Source organism: Sphaerodactylus townsendi, linkage group LG13, assembly GCF_021028975.2.
Source record: "Sphaerodactylus townsendi isolate TG3544 linkage group LG13, MPM_Stown_v2.3, whole genome shotgun sequence".
NCBI classification, from domain to species: Eukaryota; Metazoa; Chordata; class Lepidosauria; order Squamata; family Sphaerodactylidae; genus Sphaerodactylus; species Sphaerodactylus townsendi.
The window spans coordinates 43051884-43078645 of NC_059437.1; the positions used below are offsets into that span (position 1 = coordinate 43051884).

The 26762-nt window shown below is 46.4% G+C and overlaps 1 protein-coding gene and 1 gene segment (V, D, J or C); one reads left to right on the top strand and one right to left on the bottom strand.

Annotated features, from left to right (window-relative positions):
• LOC125442851 (immunoglobulin lambda-1 light chain-like) overlaps positions 1–26762 on the top strand; it is a 420716-nt gene that overhangs the window by 314425 nt on the left and 79529 nt on the right. The gene's annotated exons all lie outside the window — the stretch shown is intronic.
• On the bottom strand, positions 9410–10001 carry LOC125442852. The segment is given in 2 exon segments: positions 9410–9812; positions 9911–10001. Coding segments are annotated over 2 exon segments (423 nt in total).

A 26762-nucleotide genomic window follows, 5' to 3' on the forward strand; every position in this document is an offset into this window, starting at 1 on the left:
GTTCAAAAGCACATTACTGCCCCTATGGAATTTTGATGTTCCCATATCTATTTAGAGAGCCAACTTAATTAATATTTATTGGATTTGTTTTTGGTTTATATTAGCTCTATTCTGTTTTGCTGTTCCACCTTCCCTGAGCCCTCGAGGGAGGAAGCGGTATATAGTTAACAGGTAAGATAGATAGATAGATAGATAAGATAGATAGATAGATAGATAGATAGATAGATAGATAGATGAATAGATGAATAGATAGATAGATAGATAGATAGATGAGAGAGAAATGATAGATAGATAGATAGATAGATAGATAGATAGATAGATAGATAGATAGATAGATAGATAGATAGATAGATAGATAGATAGATAGATAGATAGATAGATAGATAGATAGATAGATAGATAGATAGATAGATAGATAGATAGATAGATAGATAGATAGATAGATAGATAGATAGATAGATAGATAGATAGATAGATAGATAGATAGATAGATAATAGCCCTGGATAAATCTCTGCTCTGGATTTGAGTAATTCCCTTTGAAAGCCATCTAGGCTAGTGGCTTGAAGCACTTGTGAAATTCACTGCAATGGATTGCTTTTGTCTTATGCTGAGGTGACAAAACTATCCCTGTGTCTGGCATCAGCTGACATTCACCCTTTTCAGTTTCTCTTCTTTGTTCTTCTGTCGCTGCTCTTCAATCCTTGCTTCTCGTTTTATGTCATTGCCAATTTTCATCATGAGTATCATCTCCTTTTTCCTCCATTCCTAAAAAAGGAAAGGTTTGTCAGACAAATGTTACCTGTTTTTGTGCTGCCGTGTTTCACAGGGCTTTAAAAGATAGGAGGTGGCAGATCCCAAGGAGGCTACAGGGGCTATATCTGCTTTTAAACCCTGGTGGTCCATTTTCTTGGGGAGTGAGGCAGGTTGGCAGAAAAAGAAAGCAATTTTTAAGGACAGCTGTTAATCAGGGACCTGATTTAAAATATGCATGGAAGATACCAAAGATAAAGCCAGATTTGAGATGTTGAGAGTGCTGGACAATCAAGTCTCTATTATGTCCACATCAGACTCTGTGATGTCAAAACTGGACTACCATAACATACTCTGGGTGGAACTAGGGAACCCAGTGATGAGCCAGCTGTGCATAGGAGGCAGAAGCACAGGCTGCTACTGCAGAAGGAAAGAAGGCGTGCTCATTTGGAAGCAAGATATGCGAGATTAGAAGTCTCTGCATCTGATGAGGACTTACTCCTCACAGAATAACAGCCCCTTGAACAAGGCTCTCTATATAAGCCTTGCTGTGAGCTTGCTTCTGCCTGGGTGCAGCAAGTGTGTTACCTGTCGCCGCTGTGCCTGGTTCATTGTTGATCCCCAGCCTGCTCCTCGGTTCTCCTGTGCCTTGATCTATTGGACTGTGATCTGACTACGCCTTGCCTGCCGCCTGCCTTGACTCATTGGACTGTGACCTGATCACACTTGTGCTTGCTGCCTGTTTGGCCCTGCGGGGTCAGACCCAGCCATATTCCTGCCTACTGGCAGTACATCACTGTTCCCCAGTGCACTGTTCCCCTATTGGTTAATTCAGAGCATGGTCTGATTGGCTCCTGTGACTCTGGGGTACATTTCTGTGCTCTACCAGTCATCGTTCTGTACCTGAAAGCTCCTCACTTCCCCATGCCCAGAATGGGGTTGTCCTCCTCAGCCTCACCTCTTCCATTTTCTTGCGGAGGAGAAATTGCTTCCTTTTCTCCAATCCTTGCTTCTTTTCATCATCATAATCAATAAGAAGTTCCCGGTTCTCTTCAGCAAGCTGTTCAAGTTTTTGCAGTTCCTCATTAATAAGATCTAAATATCTACTTCCAAAAATTAAAAAAAATGAGACAGGGGTAATAGAATGCCTCAGTTGTATCTCAGGTCATTTTAGCCCTGAACACATGTTACCAAGAACACATATACCCTACATATCCATGCCCATGTCTTTTTGCAAGAAAGATATTTCTTTGGAGTCAGAACTTTTTGAGCAAGGTAGATTTCTGCTGCTGTGATCTTGTGTACCCCTATTGTCCCTAAGTAAAATTGTCAAACTTTATTTGCTCTCCTGCGGGTTTTCTTGCAAAAGCTGACCTTTGTATACATAGGCAACAAAGACCCCGAGCTTGCCTGACCTTTTGCTAAGCCAAGAAGGAGGAGGAGGAGTAGTTTGGATTTATATATTCTGTGGCATCGATACCTGTTCCTCATAACATTCTCTTGCTCCTCTACGGTTGGTCTTTCTTCCTTCAGCAGCCAGTCTCGGTATTTTGAGGTATCAGTAGCTTCTGAAAAGGGCTGAGAATCTTGGATTGTTGTGACTTGTTTTTCAATCATTTTCTAGATGGGAGAAATAGAGGGAAAATGAAGACTTGAAGGCTCGGCTTGAACGGAGACATATGGGGAAGCATAAAGAAAGTACTGTACACAGAAAGAGATACACCAGTGGCCCCTATATGCCCATAACTAAGCCTTAGTGGTGTGGGAGGCTACAAAGGATAAGCAATGAGTTATCGAGTCTCTGTATGTCTCATTCGGTGGCCCACAGTTGGATTGTCAGCCTACATGTAGGATCTAGAGTTCTCCTGAAATTATGTGACCCCTAAGCTACAGAGATAGAGTCCCATGGAGAAAATGGCAGTTTCAAAGTGTGGAGTCCATGGCATCAAACCCCTACAGATCTCTCCTCCCCAGATGCCGCCCTTCCAGGCTCTGCCCTCAAACCTACAGGAGTTTCCCAACTCAGAATTGATCGCTGTAGCCCAGAGGCACAGTGGAGGCCTGGCTGAAATAGGGCTGGTGAGGAAGGAGTTAAAAACTCAAGTGCTTACTTGGACGACAGATTTAAACCAATTTAGTAATTCTCTTTCTAAAGGGAATCAGAACTGTGAAGGAAGAATTGGGATTCCTGACATCCCAGAAACCTCAACAAAGCACACATGCTAAAAGGCAGAATAATCAACTATCATTAAACAAATCAAAACAAAACCTACGCATCATGTGTAAAGTGGAAGGGCCTTCGGCGTGAAAAGAATGGGAGGAAAGAGGTGGTCAAAGGAGTTTCCCAGTCAGGCTCCTTCCATCTATTTCTGGTTACTTACCTGTTCTTTGATATAATGCTTCTCAAACTCCAGCTTGAGGGAAGTCAGGTACTGCCGGTATTCATTGAATTCCTTCAAGGAGCACACAACCTAGGTGACAAAGGGCAGAACCCCACTAAATAACCCCTGTCTTGGTCACCTGCAGCTTTCCTGTTGAGGTCCAGGCAGAGAAGCTTCCCTGCCCCCCTCCACTATTAACCCAGAAGTGACTAGCAAATAACAAGCCACAACTTTCAGTTCTCCTGGAAGAAAGAACAGCATTAAGCACGGACTCTGTAGCATCCTATTCCCACCTAAGAAGAAGAAGAAGAGTTTGGATTTATATCCCCCCTTTCTCTCCCGCAGGAGACTCAAAGGGGCTTACAATCTCCTTGCCCTTCCCCCCTCACAACAAACGCCCTGTGAGGTAGGTGGGGCTGAGAGAGCTCCGAGAAGCTGTGACTAGCCCAAGTTCACCCAGCTGGCGTGTGTGGGAGTGCACAGGCTAATCTGAATTCCCCAGATAAGCCTCCACAGCTCAGGCAGCAGAGCGGGGAATCAAACCCGGTTCCTCCAGATTAGATACATGAGCTCTTAACCTCCTACGCCACTGCTGCTCCTCCTACGCCACTAAGCTCCCTCCCCTCCCCTAGCCCAAATTTCCTCAGGCACCAACCCCACATCTCCAGGAATTTCCCAAGTAAAAGTTGGCAAGCCTATGGCCAAAGTAAAATAGTGGGGCTCTGACACAAATCCTTCCAAGCTTGGGGAAGAGAGAAAGAAGATGACTATACCTTCCGTGGGCACCTCTAAGAATGAAAACGAAGAAGAGCTTGGATTTGTAACCCCCTTTCTCTCCTGTAAGGAGACTCAAAGGGGCTCCCAAACTCCTTTCCCCTCTCATCCCCTGAGCTGTCCCACCATTAACCACCCTTTGGCCAGCCACCCTGGGTTCCACCTACTTTGTTTTTGTCAGTAACAAAGCCAGATTTTTTCAGTCTCTTCAGATTATCTTTCCTCTTGTAAAAAGAACGCAAGTGCGGATCGTGGAGACTGTTGTATTTTGGCGCCATGAGTTTACAGTATGGGTCGTTCAGGTCAAAAGTAGGAGACGGCTGATAAAGCTGGAGGGGAGAGAAGCAAAAAGAACCACAGAGAGGTATTATTCTTCTGAACTAGAGGGAGCATTAACTCCCAGAAGTAATTTGGGCATGTCATTGCTTGGGAATGGCAAAATAATTACTTCATACACAGCAGCTACTGGCCTGTTACCCACAAACACTTGACAACAGGTCTCCAAGATGGAGGAATTTACAACTGAAGAACACTAGAGGAGGGACAGGCCATGCTTTAGCTTCTGCCCTCAACACACACTGTTCTCTGAGAACTCTGTTCTCCCTCAGTTTCTTGGGCCCCTTCCGCACACGCAAAATAATGCATTTTCAAACCACTTTCACAACTGTTTGCAAGTGGATTTTGCTATTCCGCACAGCTTCAAAGAGCACCGAAAGCAGTTTGAAAGTGCATTATTCTGCATGTGCAGAATGAGCCTAGGTTTCTTGTTAAGGACAGTATGGTCATGTCCAGTGGTGGGATTCAAATAATTTAACAACTGTTTGTTTACAAGAATCATTTTAACATCTTCTTCCGCAGAAGTGGTGCGAACCTGCTGAATCCCACCACTGGTCATGTCATATAACATCTACCATACCTTGTCCTGTGATTCTCAACTGACTCCTCTTGATGGAGGCAGTCTTTCTGCCATTTTGGTTTTAGTTCCCTCACTGTTCCTTCTCCTGGCTTCTTTTCAAACTCGGATTTGTAAGATGCTCTGTAGACCCCATTATGAGGAAGTGTAGGTTGCAAGTATTTTAAATTAAAACACGTTTTTAAAGAATATAAACCTCAGAGTTCTCCTAAGCACAATGGTTAGTCTCTCATATAGCCAGCACCAGTGGTGGGATCCAAAAATTTTAGTAACAGGTTCCCATGGTGGTGGGATTCAAACTGTGGCATAGTGCCAATAGGGCTGGTGAGGGCATGATGGGGGCGTGGCTGGGCATTCCAGGGGCGGGGCATTGCTGGGCAGGGCTGTGGCAAGGATGCAGCCACTGCGCCGGTCCTTAGGCGGGAAACGAATGCACGCAGGTTCAGGCTGCCACGCACACCGGTGCACCTCCTGCTAGACTGCTTCAAGTTCTGTGCGCTACTGCTGAGGAGCGGAGGAGGGGCGTAACTAAAGCAAAAATCACCAATTAGTAACCCCCTCTCGGCACGCACAAATAATTAGTAACCTACTCTCGGGAACCTGTGAGAACCTGCTGGATCCCACCTCTGTCCAACACCCTAGTGTCTTTCTTCCAATCCTGCATTATCATTAGAAGTTTGTTGAATAGCAAGATTGAAACATGATTATGGACAAAGTTGACAGATGGTTTGGGTTAATATTCACCATTTACCTTCTCTCCCACTTTAGTGGTGTAGAACAGTGTGTTGGAACCTGGTAGGAAAGGGGTCTTGCTGAAAAGAGGCGTGTTCAGGAGCTGGTTGGGACCCACCACCGGCATCTGTTTCCCAGGGCCCAGCTAGGAGAGAGAAAACCCACATCAGTACTGCTGGCAGGCTTTGAGTTAGCTGTTGCAAACAGACACGTGACCTGTGAGATGGATGGAACATCCGTTCAGCTTGCTAAGGTTCTAGATTCAATCCTCGGAATTTTCCACTAAAGCATCTCAGGTAAGTAGGAAGAGACCTCTCTGTGCTGGAGATCTTGGAGTCTTGATCCCAGCCAGCACTGGGTGCCCTGACTCCACATAAGACAGATGATGTGCTCATTATTCTCTTCAGTAGCAGTGTCTTCCAGAAATAATTATGCCCTCTTCTGTCCAGAAATATGACATAGTTGTCCTACAAGAAACCTAGACAGCTGCTGACTTGGGACTTGATGGCTTTTTCCCCCCCCACCCCCCCCCCCCCCCCCCCCCCCCCCCCCCCACCCCCCCCCCCCCCCACCCCCCCCCCCCCCCACCCCCCCCCCCCCCCACCCCCCCCCCCCCCCACCCCCCCCCCCCCCCACCCCCCCCCCCCCCCACCCCCCCCCCCCCCCACCCCCCCCCCCCCCCACCCCCCCCCCCCCCCACCCCCCCCCCCCCCCACCCCCCCCCCCCCCCACCCCCCCCCCCCCCCACCCCCCCCCCCCCCCACCCCCCCCCCCCCCCACCCCCCCCCCCCCCCACCCCCCCCCCCCCCCACCCCCCCCCCCCCCCACCCCCCCCCCCCCCCACCCCCCCCCCCCCCCACCCCCCCCCCCCCCCACCCCCCCCCCCCCCCACCCCCCCCCCCCCCCACCCCCCAGTGACACGCATTGCTATGCCACACTGCACAGTAATAATCAGCCTCGTCTTCTGCCAGGCCTCCCGCAATGGATAAATTGCCAGTGTTTGCTGATGTGTCTTTGGACCCAGAGAAGCGGGACGGGACTCCAGAGCCCTGGTGCTTGGTGGAATCTGAAGTATAATATAGGAGGTATCTTGGGGGGTTCTCAGGCTTCTGTTGGTACCAGTATACAGCATAGCCACTGATGCTGAATCCAGTGCTCATGACACAGGAGAGCTTCACTGTGTTTCCTGGTGACACCGATGAGGTTGGGGGCTGAGTGAGCACAGGCTGAGAGTCTGAACCTGGAAAAAAGAACATTGCAGAAATGTCAGGCACTCTTTGCTTATCAGCTGCACTCCTCTTAATCGCAATGTCAATGTGTATTTAAGATGCTCTCACCAGTGCACCACAACACTAGAAGGATGAGAATGGGAAGCCAGAAGAACATGGTGAATCAATTGGGTGAGACAATGAGGAATGAAAACAAAAGAGACCACATGGGAAGTCTTTAAAAGAATGGCCCTTTATATCTTTCTTCTTTGCATCCGTGCTCCTCCTTCACATTGATCAGCTGTCATCTGATTGGTCCCGAGGATGAAAGGGGACACCTAAATTCAGGATGCGCCATTCTTGGGTAACTGATGCTTCACCCTGACCACAGGATGGTTTGTTTGTCTTTGAACTGTGACATTTTGGGTTTTGGTTGTCTTGTTTCAGTGCAGGCTCCTTCTTCTGATGGAAATCTTTTCTGTCAGCAAAATGGATCTCTGTTATCTGCACCAATATGGTGCACATACACCAAAGGCGCCTGGAGCTGACTTATATTCCTCTAATTGTGTAGGTGGCTATTTATTGTACTTGAGTCATGCTGCTAGCCACTCGGAGGCCAAAAGGGGAGGGTCAGCCTATTAAATCAAATAACTAATAATAATCAATTACTTAGATGATGTCATCAAAATAATAAAATCCCCGATTCACTTGTAACAGTTTATTTGATGACTGGAAATGATCCAGCTCTGTCTGCGGCCTGAAAGATAGACTATCTGAGAGTGGCTTCAGAGTCTTTGGAGGAAGGACTGATTTAAGTTCAGTCAACATGAGCACAGCCTTGGGGCTGGAATTGACCCAATAACTGGCCCACTCCCACTGTGTGACCCATTTGTCAGAATACTCTGAAAGGCTAGTAAAGAAGCAGATGTTATTGGGTTGATGGTAAACTGGGCGATTGATAGTGTTAAGGAATCTCATCATGATTCTTGACGTAATCCTGGCACTGAAAAAGATCTCTGGGAAATAAACTGTGGTGATTTCTGTAATCTATGAAACACACACAGATTTTCTTCTAAAATCCTCCAGTATGCTCCAGTAATTAATGTAAATTTGCAACATGATCTCTCTTGCCTCTTGTTTTTCTGAATCCACCATGAACATCTAGCATTCCCATTCGATATATAGTAACAGTTGGGCGTTGTCAGATTTTGGGCATCTCTTTACACTTGAGAAAAATTAATGCAACTAATTGTGAAATCTATAGAAGAAGAGAAGAAGGTGAAATCTGTAGAAACTATACCCACTACACACTACCACCAGCAATCAGACAATTTGGGATCAGTGCCCTTTTTATATTCAGGTTATCCATTCAATTCTTGTTCTTCCTTTTCCCTACATGAAATACTTTTACAAAATTAGCTTTGAAGTGAAAACCGCCTCCTAAACTTCAAATTGGTACTCTGTCCCACAACTTTAATGGATGCTTGGTGAGGTGGCAGCATACTACAAATACTCAAGAGTTTCCCTGTTTCCTTTGTGAAATATTAAAATATTGTCCTCATGATGCTCTCTCTCTCCCCCCTACAGTGTAAGTTACACAGTGAAGTTCAAGAGCTCCCCCACATGGTTAAATAACAACATTATTTCGTGTGGTTCCATTTCTACTACACCCATTTTTATATATATATAAAATTTTGGTTCTTTAAAAAACATCACCATTTGAAAAGCACTGCTTGTGACGGCCCTTGGGGTCCCAGTTGCCTGCTGCTTCCTAGCTCATGTGAGCATTTTCTTTGCAGAATCTTCCCTCCAAAGATGCAAAATCAATGTGTGTGAAAATTATTTGGGTGTATAATGATTTCCTCTGCTATATGGAATTATTCCCCATTTCTTGACTTCTGGCCTCTTCAATAGTCATTTACATCATCAAATCACACTCATTAGCATTCACCAAAGGGGCTTCATTGTTACCGTCCCTTCCTTGCCAAATTTTCATGGGACTGGCTCAGCTCATGTTGCTGTGCTCTACGTGGCCACTTTAGGAGAAAAAAACCTTATATTTATTTAGGGTATTTATATATGTATTTAATTTATTAATATCGCACATTTTCCCCCTCAGTGTGAACAGTGACAGCAGCTTACATAGTTCTTCTCTTTAGCGTCACGTGGTGATCCAGTGTGATTATCCTTTTTTTTAAAAAAAAAATTATTGCATAATTTGAATATTCCATTTTATATTAATATTCTTCATTCGTTTTCAAACAATACGTTTCCCCCTTTCCCCCCTCCCCCCGTATTTTCTTCATAATTTTATCAAACAAACAGCAGTAAGTTCATTCTTCTCCCATATCTCCTCATTGACTCCAGCTTCTTTCATCCAGTCCGCATATATTGACCATATCTTCAAAATTTCGCTCTATTTATCTTGCCACAGTTTATTTGTTGTTATTATATCGAAAATGACCAGTGTCACTTGTTCCCAGATATATTCCAACCATTTCTGGATTGTCCCAGTATGATTATCCTAAGTGTGGGAGCTCGTTCTTATGGTAGCCTTAATTCATAGAGACTCAGGCCACCCTGTGAGTTTGAGGCTAAGTTGGATGAGCTCCTGACAGATGGCACATCAGTCCTGTAACCACAGAAGAACACCTTGCAAAGCTTCATTGTTCTGCATCAAGGACAAGAAGAGGTTTTTGTCTGGCTTCTCCATTCAACTGCATCACTGTGAAACGCATCGCTATGCCACACTGCACAGTAATAATCAGCCTCGTCCTCTGCCAGGGCTCCCGCAATGGTTAAATAGCCAGTGTTTGCTGATGTGTCTTTGGACCCAGAGAAGCGGGACGGGACTCCAGAGCCCTGGCCCTTGTTGGAATCTGAACGATAATAAAGGAGATATCTTGGGGGGTTCCCAGGCTTTTGTTGGTACCAGTACACATAGTAGCCACTGATGCTGAGTCCCGTTCTCATGACACAGGAGAGCTTCACTGTCTGTCCTAGTGACATTGATGCTGATGAGGGCTGAGTGAGTACAGGCTGAGAGTCTGAACCTGTAAAAAAGAACATTGCAGAAAACGTCAGGCACTCTTTGCTAATCAGCTGCTCTCCTCTTAATTGGAATTTCAGTGTGTATTTGAGCTGTTCTCACCTGAGCACCACAAGGCTAGAAGGATGAGATTGGGAAGCCAGAACATGGTGAATCGATCAGGTGAGCTAATGAGGAACGGAAAAAAACACAGACCACATGGGAAGTCTTTAAAAGAATGGCCCTTTATATCTTTCTTCTTTGCATCTGTGCTCCACCTTCATGCTGATCAGCTGTCATCTGACTGGTCCAGATGATGAAAGGGGACACTTAAATTCAGGATTCAGCATTCTTGGGTAACAGATGCTTCACCATGACCACAGTCTTTGAACTGTGACATTTGGGGGTTGGGTTGTCTTGTTTCAGTTTAGGCTCCTTCTTCTGATGGAAACCCCTTCCATCAGCAAGATAGATCTGTGTTATGTGCACCAATATGGTTCACATGCACCAAAGGCCCCTGTAACTGACAAGTAGTCATCTAATTGTGTATAGATGGTTATTTATTGTACTGTAGATCGTTACTTATTATACTTGTCACGCTGTTAGCCACTGAGCCCAAAAGGCTCCCACTCACTCCCACTGTGTAACCCATTCATAAGAATGCTGTGAAAGGCCAGTAAAGAAGCACATATGTTTGGTTTGATCGAGAACTGATTGATAGTATTAAGGACAGAGGTGGGATCCAGCAGGTTCTCACCAGTTCCCGAGAGTGGGTTACTAATTATTTGTGTGTGCCGAGAGGGGGTTACTAATTGGGTCCGCTTTCCCATCTCCACGCCCTCGCCTCCCCGAGAGGCATCCTGCCTTTGAACGTGAAGGTTCCATATAGCAATTGCGACTAATAATGTAACTCCCTGAACTGGGTTAATCCCTTTCAGGTACTGCAATTCATTGATTCTCAGCCTTTCGTATCTTTTATCTCACCAGTCTCTATCAAAGAACCTGTGTGTTTCACCATTGCTGTGTTCAGATTTGTGAGTTGGGGCATTTTCTGCAATGATGATTTAGAAATGACCTGGTGCAAAAAAAATTGGGGGGGTCGTGGTGGGGTGGCTGCCCATGGGGGGGCATCCAACTCAGGTTTTACCCAGGGCTCAGGTTTGCCTAGGTACGCCTCTGCCCCCTTTGCTGAGAGGGGGCTGACGAGGGAACCTGTTACTAAAATTTTTGGATCCCACCACTGGTTAAGGAAACTATTGAGTGAGACAGGAAAAACATTACCAAACTTCTACTATACACAAGTATTTTAATGTTCTAAAATCACAGTCTGTAACACTCAGGAAAGTTGCTTGATCTTTTGCTGGGAGGAAATAGCTGATTTTAGGGATGCCTGAACACTAGCACGTTTGGCTCACATCTGGTTTGCCAACTGTGAACAGAGAGCAGAGCTTTTGGTGACTGGCTTGACTGTTAGATCATTATTTTCCATGTTCTTTGCAATGAATTACTGCTTTTACTGGGCTTGTTGTGGAGTTTCTAGGGTTTCACTGGACGGTGTGATTCCTCTGGTCTGCTGCTTTTTATGATTCACTTTGCCATAGCTCTTCATAAGGCCAATTGATATAAAACCTTGAAATGAAACACCAGCATGGTGTCGTGGTTAAGAGCAGGTGCGCTCTAATCTAGAGAATCGGGTTTGATTTCCCACTCTGCCACTTGAGCTGTGGAGGCTTGTCTGGTGAACCAGATTAGCTTGTGCACTCCAACACTTGCCAGCTGGGTGACCTTGGGCTAGTCACAGTTCTTCGGAACTCTCTCAGCCCCACCTACCTCACAGGGTGTTTGTTGTGGGGGTGGGGAAGGGAAAGGAGATTGTAAGCCCCTCTGAGTTTCCTCACAGGAGAGAAAGGGGGGATATAAATTCAAACTCCTCCTCCTACTCCTCCTTCATTTAGGGTATTTATGTATTTAACTTATTAATATCCATCCTTCCCCCTTCCCCATCCATGTGAACAGTGGGAGCAGCTTACGTAGCTCTTCTCTTTAGCCTCACATAGTAGTCCAGTATGATGGAAGGAAAATAGCCACATTACGAAGAGGGTAGAAGCCCCGTTCCTCCAAGGGTGGCATATCTGGTCTTTCAGATAGGGACCAATCAGAGAACAGCAGACTAACACAAGGGTGGGAGGAAATACTCCACCTCCACAAACAGGACTTATATAAACAGGAGTTCTGTTATGAACATCCAGAGTTCTGGGCTGGGTATTTCTTTTCTGGTTGGGTATTCAAACCTCCTCCTCATGCTTTATTTAACTTCAGGCTGCTTTTTTCAGATTAGTTGTCTTTGTCTTACTTTAGCAGAGAGGGAAGCCCAAGAGAGCCTGGAACTCTGACCGCTCATAACCTCCATTATGTGTTCCAGTGTCTTCGGCAGAAGAAGAACAAAAGTTTGGATTTATACCTTGCTTTTCTCAACCATAAAAAGTCTCCAAGCAGCTTTCAAACTTCTTCCTTTCCTCTCCTCACAACATATAGAGTTCTGAGAGAATTTGGCTAGCTTGAGGTTAACCAGCAGGCTTCCTGCGTAGGTGTGGGGATTAGAGTCCATTGCTCATATGGAGGAGAGGGGAATCAAACCCAAATTGGAGTCCATCGCTGGTTGATTTGGCCCAGCAAATGTATAAAGGGTTGCAGTTGTTATAAGGAAACCCGTTTTCCTTTTTTCTGTTCCCAAGTGTGCCGTGAAAAGCAATCTGGGTTGCTTTTGTGCCTTTTTAAAATTTCCTGCAACACATGCATAGCTGGGCAGGTGTAACCTCTTTCTGTGGGTTCTGTGGGGCAGAATTTGGAATGAGTTTGCAACAACAAATTTTAAAAACAAAATGGTTTACTTTCTTAACATATAACATCAACATTTAACATCACACTTCAAGGTCCTGTTCAGGTTGCATTTTCAAGTCCTTATATTTACAGTCTATTGCCAAGTCCAATTCTTCTTTGCAAGTGGGTTGGCTCCTGAAGACTCCAAGGGCTTGATGAACAGGATTCAACATGATGAAGGTTTCCAGGAGAACTCTCACCCATTACAAACATAAAAAGAAACCCTGAAACAATAAACTCCAACGTTTACAACATAGCAAAAATAAACAACTACCTTCCCACTAGTTCCCAACAACATTGTAGTTACCTTAACAAGGTGTTAAGGGCTTATACAAACCAAGGTCCGAGTCTGGTAGCCTTGTCTCCTCCAAACTACATGAGCTCTGCAGCCTTCTGCTGCTTTGAGTCTCCACCCCTTTCTGGGTCAACCCATTCTGAGCATGGGGGTTACACAGGCATACAGAAATGTACCTGTGCAGCCATTCTGATTGCCCCACAATACAACGGGCTGCACCTGCTAAGCTGCAGGCAAAAGAAAGAGAAAAAGGGGACTCCCTGCAACGGCAGGGCAATGGCAGGCAGAATCTTCCTGGCTGTGGACGGCATGGTAGAAAGGAAGGAAATAACGCACCCCCTGCATGGCTGTTCACACGAGAGCGACTTTAGCTTGGGATTGTGCGAAAGAAGCACTGCTCTTCTTAAACAGCAGGAGGTTTTTCTCACACTTCCTCATCTGGCTCTATCACTGTGACTGAGCACTGCCATCCCACGAAGAACAGTAATAATCAGCCTCGTCTTCTGCCAGGGCTCCTGTGATGGTTAAATATCCGGCGATCCCAGATTTGTCTTTGGATGCAGAAAACCGAGAGGGGACCCCAGAGCCGTGCAGCTTATCGGAATCTGACTTATAATGTAAGAGGAACCGTGGGGGATTCCCCTGCTCCTCCTGGTACCAGTGCACGTAGCCGCTGATCCCGTGGCATGAGAGCTGCACTGTGTTCCCTGGTGCCACGGTTGCTGAGGGTGGTTGAGAGGGCACAGAGTTTGAACCTGAGCAGAATAAAATGGAGAAATGATTTCACTCAGCTGGCACATGGGTTGCACTCTGCTTACAGGTGACTGCATTCTGGATTTCAGCTTCTCCCACCTGTGCAGCACATCACTAAGACGGTAACGGCGAGAGGGCAGAGCATGGTGAGGAGGCTTGAAGCGCCAATGAGAAAAGAGAAGAAAACCCACGCCAATGGAAGTTCTACAAATACATCCCATTTATATAAATCCCCTTTTGGGAGGAGGAGCCCCTGGATCCCATTTTCAGGGCAAGATGCTGGACTCTGATTGGTCCTTATAGTCAGGAAACTGCACTTTGAAGCTGGCCAAGTGCTCTAAGAGGTGGGGCCTCAGCAGAGGTGGGATCCAGCAGGTCCTCACAGGTTCCCGATAGTAGGTTACTAATTATTTGTGTGTGCCGAGAGGGGGTTACTAATTGGTGATTTTGCCACGTGATTTTTGCCTTAGTTACGCCCCTCCTCTCAGCAGTAGCGCGCAGAACTTGAAGCAGTCTAGCAGGAGGTGCACCAGCGTGCGTGGCAGCCTGCGCCTGCGTACATTCGTTTCCCTCCCAAGGACCGGCGCAGCGGCTGTGTCCTTGCCACAGCCCCGCCCAAGAATTCCCTGCCCCCAGAATGTCCAGCCACGCCCTCATTGTGCCCCGCCCAGCCTCATTGGCGCTACGCCACAGTTTGAATTCCACCACCATGGGAACCTGGCCAGGAAAAATTGGAAGGACTGGGGAGGCTGCCTTTTCCTTACATGAGATACTTTTACAAAATTAGCTTTGAAGTGAAAAATCCTCCTAAACTTCAGAATGGTACTCTGTCCCACAACTTTAATGGATGCTTGGTGAGGTGGCAGCATACTACAAATACACTAGAGTTTCCCTGTTTCCTTTTCGAAATATTAAAATATTGTCCTCGTGATGCTCTCTCTCTTTCCTACACTGTCAGATACACAGTGCAGTTCAACAGCTCCCCCACGTGGTTAAATATCAACATTATTTTGGGTGGTTCCATTTCTACTACACCATTTTTAATGTATTTTCTTTGCAGAATCCCCTCTCCCAAATATGTAAAATCAATGTGTGTGCAAATTATATGCTCGTATAATGATTTCCTCCTCTACATGGAATTGTTCCCCATTTCTGGACTTCTGGCCTCTTCAATAGTCACTTACAGCATAAAATCACACTCACCTTTAGCATTCACCAAAGGTGCTTCATTGTTACAGTTCCTTCCTTGGAAAATGTTCACATAACTTGCTCAGCTGATGTTACTGTGCTCTTCATGGTCACTTTTGGAGAAACGTGGTTGGTGGACTTACATGACAGTGGCTTTTTAGCCAGGATAATACATGCAAAAATGCAATAAAATTTGATTTCTAAGTTAAAAAGCAACGAAATAAAACAAAAGCACAATCCCTCCAATAAACAATACAGATGAGAAAAAAGTCTAGATTTTTCAGACAATTACATTCCTTTATAGACAATTGAAAAATTCTGTTTGATGGTCCATTTTGCTACTACAATTGACATCATAGTGATATCACACTTGTCAGAACTGAGATGTTAGGTCACAATAACTCAGAACGTTCTGGAAGGGCTGTGCATGATATGGCAATTGGAGGCCAGGGCCTCTGAGGGCAGCAGCTCAGACAGAGCAACTTGCCGATGCAAAGATGGCATACCCCAACCGAGGGGTGCCCGAAGCACCCATGGGACATTACCTGACGGAAAGTGCACGGACAGCACTCGAAGCTATGGAAGCAGAAGAGGGTGTTGTGCAAGTGAGTCCTGAAGGATAAACAGAGGCAGGAAACTGGGGGGAAGATGTGGAAAGAAACTGCACTGTCAAACACCTCCTAAATCCTCACCTGGTGGCAACCAGCAATGCAAGTAGAAGCAAGGCCCATTTTTATGGTGCTGGGAGGAGGGATGAACTGTGGGCAGAAAACCCATCATATTTGCTTATAAATAGTATGTGAAACGTCCTCTGGAGCAACATGGAAATCCATCTCTGGCATTTTGTGAGGGTTTAATCAAGACATACATGCATGGAGGGCCACTGCAGAAATTCTACCTGTTGCACATGCGTTAGAACATAAGAACATAAGAACAAGTCAGCTGGATCAGACCAGAATCCCTCTAGTCCAGCTCTCTGCTACTCGCAGTGGCCCACCAGGTGCCTTTGGGAGCTCACATGCAGGATGTGAAAACAATGGTCTTCTGCGGCTGTTGCTCCCGAGCACCTGGACTGTTGAGGCATTTGCAATCTCAGATCAAAGAGGATCAAGATTGGTAGGCCATAGTTCATTGTAATGCCTATATAGACCCTGTTCATAGAATCATAGAGTTGGAAGAGACCCCAAGGGCCATCAAGTCCAACCCCCTGCAATGCAGGAACACAAAATCAAAGCATTCCTGACAGATGGCCATCCAGCCTCTATTTAAAAACCTCCAAAGAAGGAGATTCCACCACACTCCAAGGTAGTGCATTCCACTGTCGAACAGCCCGTACTGTCAGGAAGGTTTTCCTGATTTTTATGTGGAATCTCTTTCATAAAAAATAAATGTTTATTCACTAAAAGGTCACTCTGGTACCAAAGGCCTCAAACACATATGATCACTTACCTAAAGACCTTGGCAAGAGGCAGGCAATAAGCCCACTTATAATAAATTTGCAAGTTCTTGAACCTCTTAATATTGATGATGGCATAAGAGGGCATATATAACCAATCATAGTAGCTCTAGTTCCTACCATGACAATAAAATCACCTGGGTTGTCCTCTCTGATGGCACCATTCAGAATAGTCAGTTTATAGGCCTATCTAATCAAGCAAGCCCTGCACAGTTAAAGCATAGCTCTTTAAATATGCAAGGATGAAAGATGCATTCCGAGTCATCCTCTGAATCACCAAGTATCATCTTATATTCAGTTCCCCAAAAGGAATCATTATGTCCTAGGTGGACATTTAGGTATCCTGTTAATAGAACTTTAGCCTCAGACCATTCCAGAACTGAAGACTTGACATATTGTTCAAGAGCCAGTCATGTCAATACCTGATCTCTTTTTTTTGGGAGAGTGGAGGTATGTGTTGATAATTAGTGTGGTCTCTTTTCCCCATGATAAGAGAACTGCCATGGCCAACTGTTTAAGAAAGGGTTTCGCTAGGTGTAGTCGTGCCCGCGGAGTCACCGTAAGAACGAGACGAGACGCGGAGATATCATCTGGTGGAGAGAGCCAGCAGCGGGAGCGCCGGGGTCCGTGATCCTGGCAACTCTGCCGCGTGCTAGTTCCTGGCACCTTTTATTAGGGTTTACGTGGGGCGTGTAAAGGGGTGGGTCGGTAGGAGACCGGGAGATCGGGAGAGCGGGAGAGCGGGAGATCATCATGTGACGTATGATCTCATCTGGCTGCTACGTGCAGGAGGAAGCGTCCGCGTCTGGGTCTAATCCACACCTGGGGGCGAAGGCTCCATTGTCCCTTTGTCTGAGACACCCGGTGGTTGTGAGCCAGGTAGTTCATGACCTGTGACTCACCAGGGGGTGGGGGATGGGGGAGCGGGTGTGACCAGAAGGCCGTAGTTGGGCCGGCATGCCAGCGCTCTGCCTACGGTGCTGCTGGGTCAGCGGCTCATCCCTACAGCTAGGTGAGGTTAAAACAGTGAGGTTAAAACAGAGGTGTATGTAGGGAAAATGTTGCCCAGTGCAAAATCTGATTTTTCCATGCCCCCCTCCCCCCGTATGGGCAGCCGCCTTCCCTCATCACAACCAAACAACTTTTTTTGCACTAGGTCACAGGTGTCAAACTCGTGGCCCTCCAGATGTTATGGACTACAGTTCCCATCATCCCCTGCCAGCATCATGCTGGCAGGGGATAATGGGAACTGTAGTCCATAACATCTGGAGGGTCATGCGTTTCTATGATTCTAACCAGTTACTGGAAAAGGTAGGCACTTCAATTTGAATGTTCTGCTTCAACATCAGGCTTCTTTGGCTGATCTGGTGCTCTCTTTCTGAGCAGCGAACGGTCCATGCAGTAGGATCTAATTGCCATTGTTGGTCTGACCATGTCCCAGTTGAGAGCCAGCGTGGTGTAGTGGTTAAGAGCGGTGGACTCTAATCTGGTGAACAAGGTTTGATTCCCTGCTCCTCCACATGAAGTCTGCTGGGTGGCCTTGGACTAGCCACAGTTCTCTCACAACATGTCTGTTGTGGGGAGAGGAAGGGAAGGAGTTTGTAAAGTCACTTTGAGACTCTTTAAAGGTAGAGAAAAACAAGGTGTAAAAACCAACTCTTCTTCTTCCAATTGGGCTGCCTATCCAGCCCACTCTGCAGCTACTTATTATCTGTGACACCTTACCTCCAGAGACCCCAGGGACTCCTTGGACTGGCTTGGGATGGTCTTGGTACTGGGCTGGTGTTCCAGGGATGTACCTAACGACACTGCGTGGCTCTGGCTTTTTGCAGGCAACACCTGGCAGGATAACTGGCGTAAGCCACCTATTGAGAGTGGGGAGAAAGAGACCAAACTGATAAATCCCTTTCAGCAGAAGCCATGGAGCTTGAACCAAGGCAGGGGCCAATTCCCACCTCCCTGAACAACAGTTAGATGCTATCATCAGAGGCAAGAATCCTCCTTGTCATCTGAACCAGATGACCCCAGGAAGTCAGTGTAGTTTCTGGACTGGAGCTGGGGTAACCTGGGCTAAAATAATGGTTCAGCCATGAAGCTTCCTGGATGATCTTAAGGAGCCGAGCCACCTTCTTTCTCACAATTGAACCCATCTCACACATGGGGATAAAAACAGAAGAAAGGACTATTGTCGAGGGCTTTCTCAGCTGGATTCAACTGGTTGTTGTGGGTTTTCCAGGCTGTGTGGTTTGGTAGATCTTGTTTTTAAAGTTTCACCTGCATCTTTGGCCAGCATCTTCAGAGGTGTATCATAGAGAGAACATGTGACACAATTCTCTCTGGGATACACCTCTGAAGATGCGGGCCACAGATGTGTGTAGCACACTTCCTTCTGGGATACACCTCTGAAGATGCGGGCCAGAGATGTGTGTAGCACACTTCCTTCTGGGATACACCTCTGAAGATGCGGGCCAGAGATGTGTGTAGCACACTTCTCTCTGGGATACACCTCTGAAGATATGGGCCACAGATGCAGGTGAAACGTTAGGAACAAGATCTACCAGACCACGGCCACACAGCCCAGAAAACCCACTACAACCTGAAGAATCCTGAGAAAAGGGGTGGGAAGGCCCAGGCCTGCTGCATTCATTCATTCCTTCTGTAATGTAATTCCTTCTGTGATGTTTTAAAATGTTATGCATGTGTTCCTTTAAATTGAGTGGTAAGAAGGAAGGGGGGTGAAAGAGGGAAGAGAGAGCAAGGTGACTGGTTTTCTCTGGAGAGTGACTGTGAAGAGACTGCTGAACTGAGAGAGGGTCAGATTGTGTGTAAAACTCCTCCTCCTCCTCCTCCTCAAGACCCTTTACCCACACCACAAAAATGACCCTTTACCCACACCACAAAACTAACACCTGCCTTTTGGAAGCTCGAAAACTTTGTTCACAATTTCACTTGATGGCTGTTCAAAAATTAGGGGCCCAAGGCCCTCTGGATGCCTCTTGAAGGAGGACTCTGTAAGGACACAAACACAGATAGCTCCTGCAGTGCCCACAACCAGAGCTGGGTGTATTTTGCAAAGCTGTGCTCAAGCAGAAAAGCCTTAAATAGTTATTGGAGAGAGAAACTTGGGCCGTTTCCGCACGGCCGTAAGGGCGCCTCCACGCCGGCAGGAATTCCGCCGGCGTGGAGGCGGAGGCCGTTCGCATGCAGGCATGCGGACGGCCTCTGGAGAGGCCGGCAGGCGGCAGGCGGCTCCGCATGGAGCCGCCTCTTCCCCCCTTCCCTTTCCCATGTACCTCTCGTGTCGCCGTCCTGCTGGCCTCCTCAGCCCCGCCCACGCTGCCCTCCGACCTCCAGGGGTCAGAGGACAGCGAGGGAGGGACTTAGGAGGCCAGCAGGACGGCGACATGAGAGGTACATGGGAAAGGGAAGGGGAAACAGCGTGTTCCCGGCGGCGAGGTTCGCACCGCGCCGCCGGGAAGACGCTTTCCCCTCAACAACAACCCTTTAAAGGGTTGTTATTTAGGGCTGCCTGACGCCGCCCTGGGGGAGGGGGAGCACAGTCAGGTCAGCGCTGCTGCATTGCAGCAGCGCCGCCTGTGCAAACGGCAACCTGGGGGCGGCGTTTTTACCGCCCCCAGGCCGTCATTTTTGGCCTGTGTGGAAAGGGCCTTGGAATTTAAAGTTGGATGAGACTACACTTTCCCCACAGGGGTCTGCGTAAAAAGTATCAGTCAGTACAGTAAGTGTTTAATTTGGAAGTTGTTAACACTCAGACAGTGGTAGGATCCAAAAAATTTAGTAACAGGTACCCATGGTGGTGGGATTCAAATTGTGGTATAGCGCCAATGGGGCTGAGTGGGGCACGATGGGGGCGTGGCCGGGCATTCCGGGGCAGGGCATTCCTGGGTGGGGCCGTGGCAAGGACGCAGTCACTGCGGGAAACTAATGCACGCAGGTTCAGGCTGCCACGGACACCGGTGCACCTCCTGCTAGACTGCTTCATGTTCTGTGCACTACTGCTGAGAGGAGGGGCGTAACTAAGGCAAAAATCACCTGGCAAAATCACCCATTAGTAACCCCCTCGCGGCACACACAAATAATTAGTAACCTACTCTCGGGAACCTGTGAGAACCTGCTGGATCCCACCTCTGCACTCAGAGGTCAACAACTCTGAACTAGACGGCCCATGTGCTGAATTGGCTATTGCCTTATTTATTTAATTTGCTCGATTGCCTGCATATGGGGAAAAGTGGGTGGCTCCAGCATGGGAGTGGGGGTAGGGTGCAGACAGCAGCTCTGTCCATTAAGCATCGCTACTCAAAATGGTCCGAGGGCAGGGTCTGTAAAAATGCAATTCCCAAAGCCGTTCCAGACAACGTACCTGTCTTTTTTAAGCCCTGGGGCTGCTCAGTGGTTGCCTGGGAGAAGAAAATGTCATCAGGAGACGGGAAGCCTTCCTTGAGAAACCTCTCCTGCAGCTTTTTCAAATGGTGGGCCATCTTCTTCTCGAGGAGGAGTTGTTTCTGCAAGATTTCAGAACTGAACCTCAGCACTATTTCGGAATTATAGGGTCCAGCCGCCAGCAATTCTGAAGAACTGGTTGCAATTGAGGCAGGCTCTAGAGGGTGCTCTTAATGGCTTACCACTCTTCAGTGGGACCCAAGGATCCCCCAAAATCATAGCTTATCGTCTCCAGGCTAAAGAGGTCAGTTTGCACGGAGAAAATGGATGCTTTGCACAGTACAGTCCACGGCATTGTATCCCAATGAGGTCCACCCTCCTCAGGCTCCATCCCCAAAACTTCAGGGGTTTGCCAACCTGGATATGGCAACCCAACCCCCCCCACCCCACCCCCCGCAATCCTTCACTGGTGGCCTGGGGAGACCTAGTGGCCTGGGGAGACCTGGCAACAATGTTCAAAAGCACATTGCCCCTGAATTTTGATGTTCCCATATCTATTTAGAGCCAACTTAATTAATATTTATTGGATTTGTTTTTGGTTTATGTGCTCTATTCTGTTTTGATAGATAGATAGATAGATAGATAGATAGATAGATAGATAGATAGATAGATAGATAGATAGATAGATAGATAGATAGATAGATAGATAGATATTGTGTGTGTGTGTAAATCATATGTTAGCAGTTTTGAACTCTTCTAATTTGATAGACTACAGTGAATAGAACTGGAATGAGTGAATGGCCCTTGCTGTTAGCATTAATAAGAAGTTCAATGGGAGAATTCCTAATTCCCACTTTAAAGGAGAATTCCTTATCTGGTTTCTGGGAACATGATCTCACTGCCATCTGAGTTTAGCCCAGAGTCTCTCTTAAACAGCACCTTAAAGCTTCCATAAGGCTGACAGTTACCAGTTATCGGCTCCAGTGGTTTGGAGGGCAACTTTGCCCTCTAGTGGCTATCCTTCGCATGCTTTATCACAATATAACCCAAGGACTAATGTCAGTTGATGTATTTAACTTCAGGCTGCTTTTTCCAGATTAGTTGTCTTTATCTTACTTTGGCTCATTCCGCACATGCAGAATAATGCACTTTCAAACTGCTTTCAGTGCTCTTTGAAGCTGTGCGGAATAGCAAAATCCACTTGCAAACAGTTGTGAAAGTGGTTTCAAAGCGCATTATTTTGCGTGTTCGGAAGGGGACTTTAGCATAGAGGTCATTGGAAGCCCAAGAGAGCCTGGAACTCACATTCTCACAACCTCTATTATGTGTTCCAGTTTCTTAGGCAGAAGAACAAAAGTTTGGATTTATACCCTGCTTTTCTCAACCGTAAGAAGTCTCCAAGCAGATTTCAAACTCCTTCCTTTCCTCTCCTCACAACAGAGTTCTGAGAGAATTTGACTAGCTCCAGGTTAACCAGCAAGCTCTGAGCTATAATACAAGAGGAACCTTGGAGGATTCGCAGGTTTCTGCAGGTACCAAGATGCAGTATAGCCACTGATCCCGGAGCATGAGAGTTTCACTGTGTTCCCAGGTGCCACTGATACTGACGCTGGCTGAGATGGTGCAGACTGAGCCTTTGTACCTAGAAAAAGAACAAAAAATAGAAACTTTTTGCTCATCAGCCCCACTCTGCTGATCAGCAACTGGGTTCTGGATTTCACCTGCTCTCACCTGTGCAGCAACGATAACAGCTGGAGGCCAGAACATGAGTAGGAGGTTAGAAGGCCCAACCAGAAAAGAAATACCAAGCCCAGAACTCTGGATGTTGATAACATAATTCTCTTTATATAAGTCCTGTTTGTGGAGGCACAGTATCTCCTCCCACCTTTGTGTTAGTCCCTATCTTTAGTAATCATATGCAAATGGATTTTCTCATTTCATCTTTGGCCATCCATCTCTCTTGCCCCTGCCCCCCTGAACTGAATTCTAAGCTTTTCTCAGAGGGCGCCTTTTGAGAAGGAATGAACCCTCATTTCTCCTTCTACATTGCAGTTATTCCTCCAGAGACCTGGCATAGTTGGATTAAATATTATTGGTGCCATGAATGAGACTGCGATTTTAAATTTGCAAAGGGAAAAAATTATTCAGTTGAAGAGAGCTATGCGGGCAGTATTGTGAACGGAATAGCAGTCTGTGGTCACCCAAGAATATTGGAGTTAGGCAGCAGAGTCTTAAAGTCACGTTCAAATGAAATTAACACCTTAAGATAATCTGGGCAGGGCTATCTCTCCACCCCATTGGGACATTTGGTAGGGACCCAGGCGATGTCACCTAGACTTTGGAATGCTCCTCCTATGGAAACCTGGTTTGCTTCTTCCTTGCTATTATCAACAGACAAATAGAAACTTTTATTAGCATAATTGAAATTAATATATACAACGTAGATGATACTCAGTCACATCCAAGAGCTGTAGCATAATCTAATAAATAAAACCATTAATAAAATTCCCTGTTTCCATATTTGCAACTTGATATTGCTTTATTATTATTATTATTATTATTATTATTATTATTATTATTATTATTATTATTATTATTATTATTAAGGTTAAGATTATTATTAAGGTTAAGATTATTATTATTAAGAGGTGCATGCCCCACTCACAACCACTTTCATGTACATCTTCAATCTGTTGACTGTAGATAGATTCTTCTCAGCAAGAGAGAACTGGAGCATAACTCATACCTCTTGTCTTTGCTCACACACCCAATTCAGGTTCCCTCAGGGAATAGCCAGAGAGGTTTTTGTCTTGCTTCCTCATCTGACTGCATCACTGTGGAACCCATTGCTGGACATTGTACAGTAATAATCAGCCTCGTCTTCTGCCAGGGCTCCCATGATGGTTAAATAGCAGGTGTTCCCAGATGAGTCTTTGGACCCAGAAAATCGGGAGGGGACCCCAGAGCCCATGCCCTTGCTGGACTCTGAGCTATAATACAAGAGGAATCTTGGAGGATTCCCAGGCTTCTGCTGGTACCAACTCGCATAGCCACCGTTGCCAGAACATGAGAGCTTCACTGTGTTTCCTGGTGCCACTGATACTGATGCCGGCTGAGATGGTGCAGACTGAGCCATTGAACCTGGGGGAAAAAACCCAGAAATTATCACACTAATGTCACACCTGCTGCACTCTGTTCCCCAGTGCTGGCATTTTGTATCTCCCCCTGTTCCTACCTGTGCAGCAGATGACTAAAAGGAGAACAAGTAGAGGCCAGAACATGATGAGGAGATCTGAAGCTCCAACAAGAAATACAAACAATGCTCACAATGCTGGAAGTTGTTCAAACAATTTCCCTATATATAGAGATCCTGCTGGTGAAGATGGAGAAACTTCTTCCCTCTGTCATGCCCATCTGCTACGTTCTGATTGGTTCTTATAAGCATGGGTAGACTTGAACAGAAGATATGCATGAATGACACTTCAGTCGGGTTTCTCAGTCGGGCTGTTTCCTTCTTTTGCATGTGAACCATAGCAAGGCTTATTCAGGCCTGGTCTTGTACTTGATCATGGAACCTCAGATGAGGAGATCCAGAATTCTGTTTAGGTTTGGATGCTCTCTAGGCACTGAAGCATTATTAAAAATCCACTCTCCTACCATTTTGGTTTTTTGTATAGGGAATGGTTAGGCAGCATTAAAGGTAAAGGTAGTCCTCCTATTCAAGCATCAGGTCATTACTGACCCATGGGGAAACGTCATATATCCCAATGTTTACAAGGCGGACTATATTTTATGAGGTGGTTTGCCATTGCCTTCCCTAGTCATCTACACTTTACTCCCAGCAAGCTGGGTACTCATTTTACCAGCGTCAAAAGGATGGAGGTCTGAGTGAGCCTGGAGCCAGCTACCTGAAACTGACTTTTGTTGGGGTCAAACTCAGGTGATGACAAACCACTTGACTGCATATCAGACAGATTCTTTATTCAGTCAATTGAGCCGCATACACAAATCATAATTAACTAACGGTTCCACTGGAGGCCATAGTGGAACATCATATTTGACTCTCAAAGTAAACAAACTTGGCCACTGAGTGTGAAATATTAGGGGTTTTTATCCTCAAGTGGAAAATTGACTGATTAAAACAATAACAAAGGTAACCAAACTGGAATAACAAAGGTAACCAGAGTGCCAGAGCAACACAGAAATTAATAGACATTTCCTGACATCTCCCTCAAATGGACAACCCAGTAGAATGTGTGAAATTTACTCAATCTCATTGGAATTAAAGGGCCATGATGACCTCACATCAGGTATCCCATCTTTTTTTCAAGCATATTTGCAAAAGCGCTGTGTGTTCTCTCTGTCCTGTATTCAACAGCACATCATTCAGCAAAACAAGGATCCAGTGAGCTGTGGTGGCCAAAAACAGTCATATGGCCATAAGTATGTCAATGAAGAGTCACTACTCATGGCTGGAATTGTTGCTGAGACAGCACAGACTGACAGTTCGAACCGGGAGAAAGAAAAACATTGTAGAAGCTGTCACACTCAGGCCCCTTCTACACATGCAGAAGAATGCACTTTCAATCCACTTTCACGATTGTTTGCAAGTGGATTTTGCTATTCCACACAGTAAAATCCAACTGCAAAGTGGATTGAAAGTGCATTGTTCTGCATGTGCAGAAGGGGCCTCAACCTGTACTCCACTCTTCTTGCTAATAATTGGGTTCTGGATTTTACCTGCTCTCACAATCCTGCACTATGGGTCAGTACTGACCTGGTGCTTGCACAGGGGGCTAACTTTACCTCTAAATGGGGACGAAATGGATGATGTGCTAGTTTATTTCCCGTGCTTGTCTTGAGCAATGCAATTCATCAGTCTGGCTTTCTCCAGTTGAGACAAGGAACAGTAGTTTCTCTTTTCATTTGATGGCACTGTCATTCGACTGGTCTGCTCCATTTTTTTTTTGTTTTGAAAGCCTAAGAGCTTTATGCAAAGACAGGTTGAGCTGGTGGGTGAGTGCAATCCAGAGCCTCTTGTACTGCCACTGATCTCACTGGGTGAGCAGCTGCAGGCAACAGTAGCCCAAGAGTGAAGGTAGTTGTGGAGGATGGAGGAGAGATTGAGAAGCTCAGAACTAGGCTTTGGCATTCTAAGAGACTACGAAGGCCACCTAGATGAGTGGACCAGTCCTGCCTGGCAACTGTGGCTTAGAATAAAACTGGATGTGATTTTGTTAGAGATGGTGAGTTATCCCTTGAGACTGGTTATAACAACTCCTTTGGACACAGAACTAAATGTTGCTGCATCTCTGGGCCTTTCCCCACTTACCTTAAGCCCCGCGCTAGTTGAGGAGAGTAGCGCGGGGTCCCCCGGCACTCCCCACAAGAGGGGTGGTGATAGCACAGCCGCCCCGACGCTGCTGCTGTCACACCCCCTCAGCGCGAGGCATCCCTGGTGCTCTTGCAAAGGGCGCCTTTTGATGACCCCGCGCAGAGCGCGGGGTCGTGGGGACGTCCAGGCACATGCCAGGGATGCCGTGCGCTGGGAATTGCGTGCAGTGATGGCGGCCGAGGGAAAAGTGGGGAAAGGCCCTCTGTTACTTCCTCAGCCTGAATAGCCGAAAACAGCCTGAGCTTGTCAAGACTTGGAAGCTGGTTGACCATGAGTGAGGTTGACCATGTTAGTACTTAGATTCAGAATGACCGAGGACATTCTACGTTGCTACGCAAATGAAGACCATGGCAAACCACTTCTGCTCATCTCTTCCTTGAAAACCTTACAAACTGTTGCTATAAGTCAACTTGCACCTTGACATTGCTAAATTATTATCATTATTCTACTTTAGGACTGAGGTGCATGCCCCACTCACAACCGTTTTCATGTACATCTGAAACCTGTTGACTGTAGATAGATTCTTCCCAGTGAGAGAGAACTTGAGCGTGACTCTACACCAAACCTCACGGGTTTAATACCTCTTGTCATTGGTCACACACCCAAT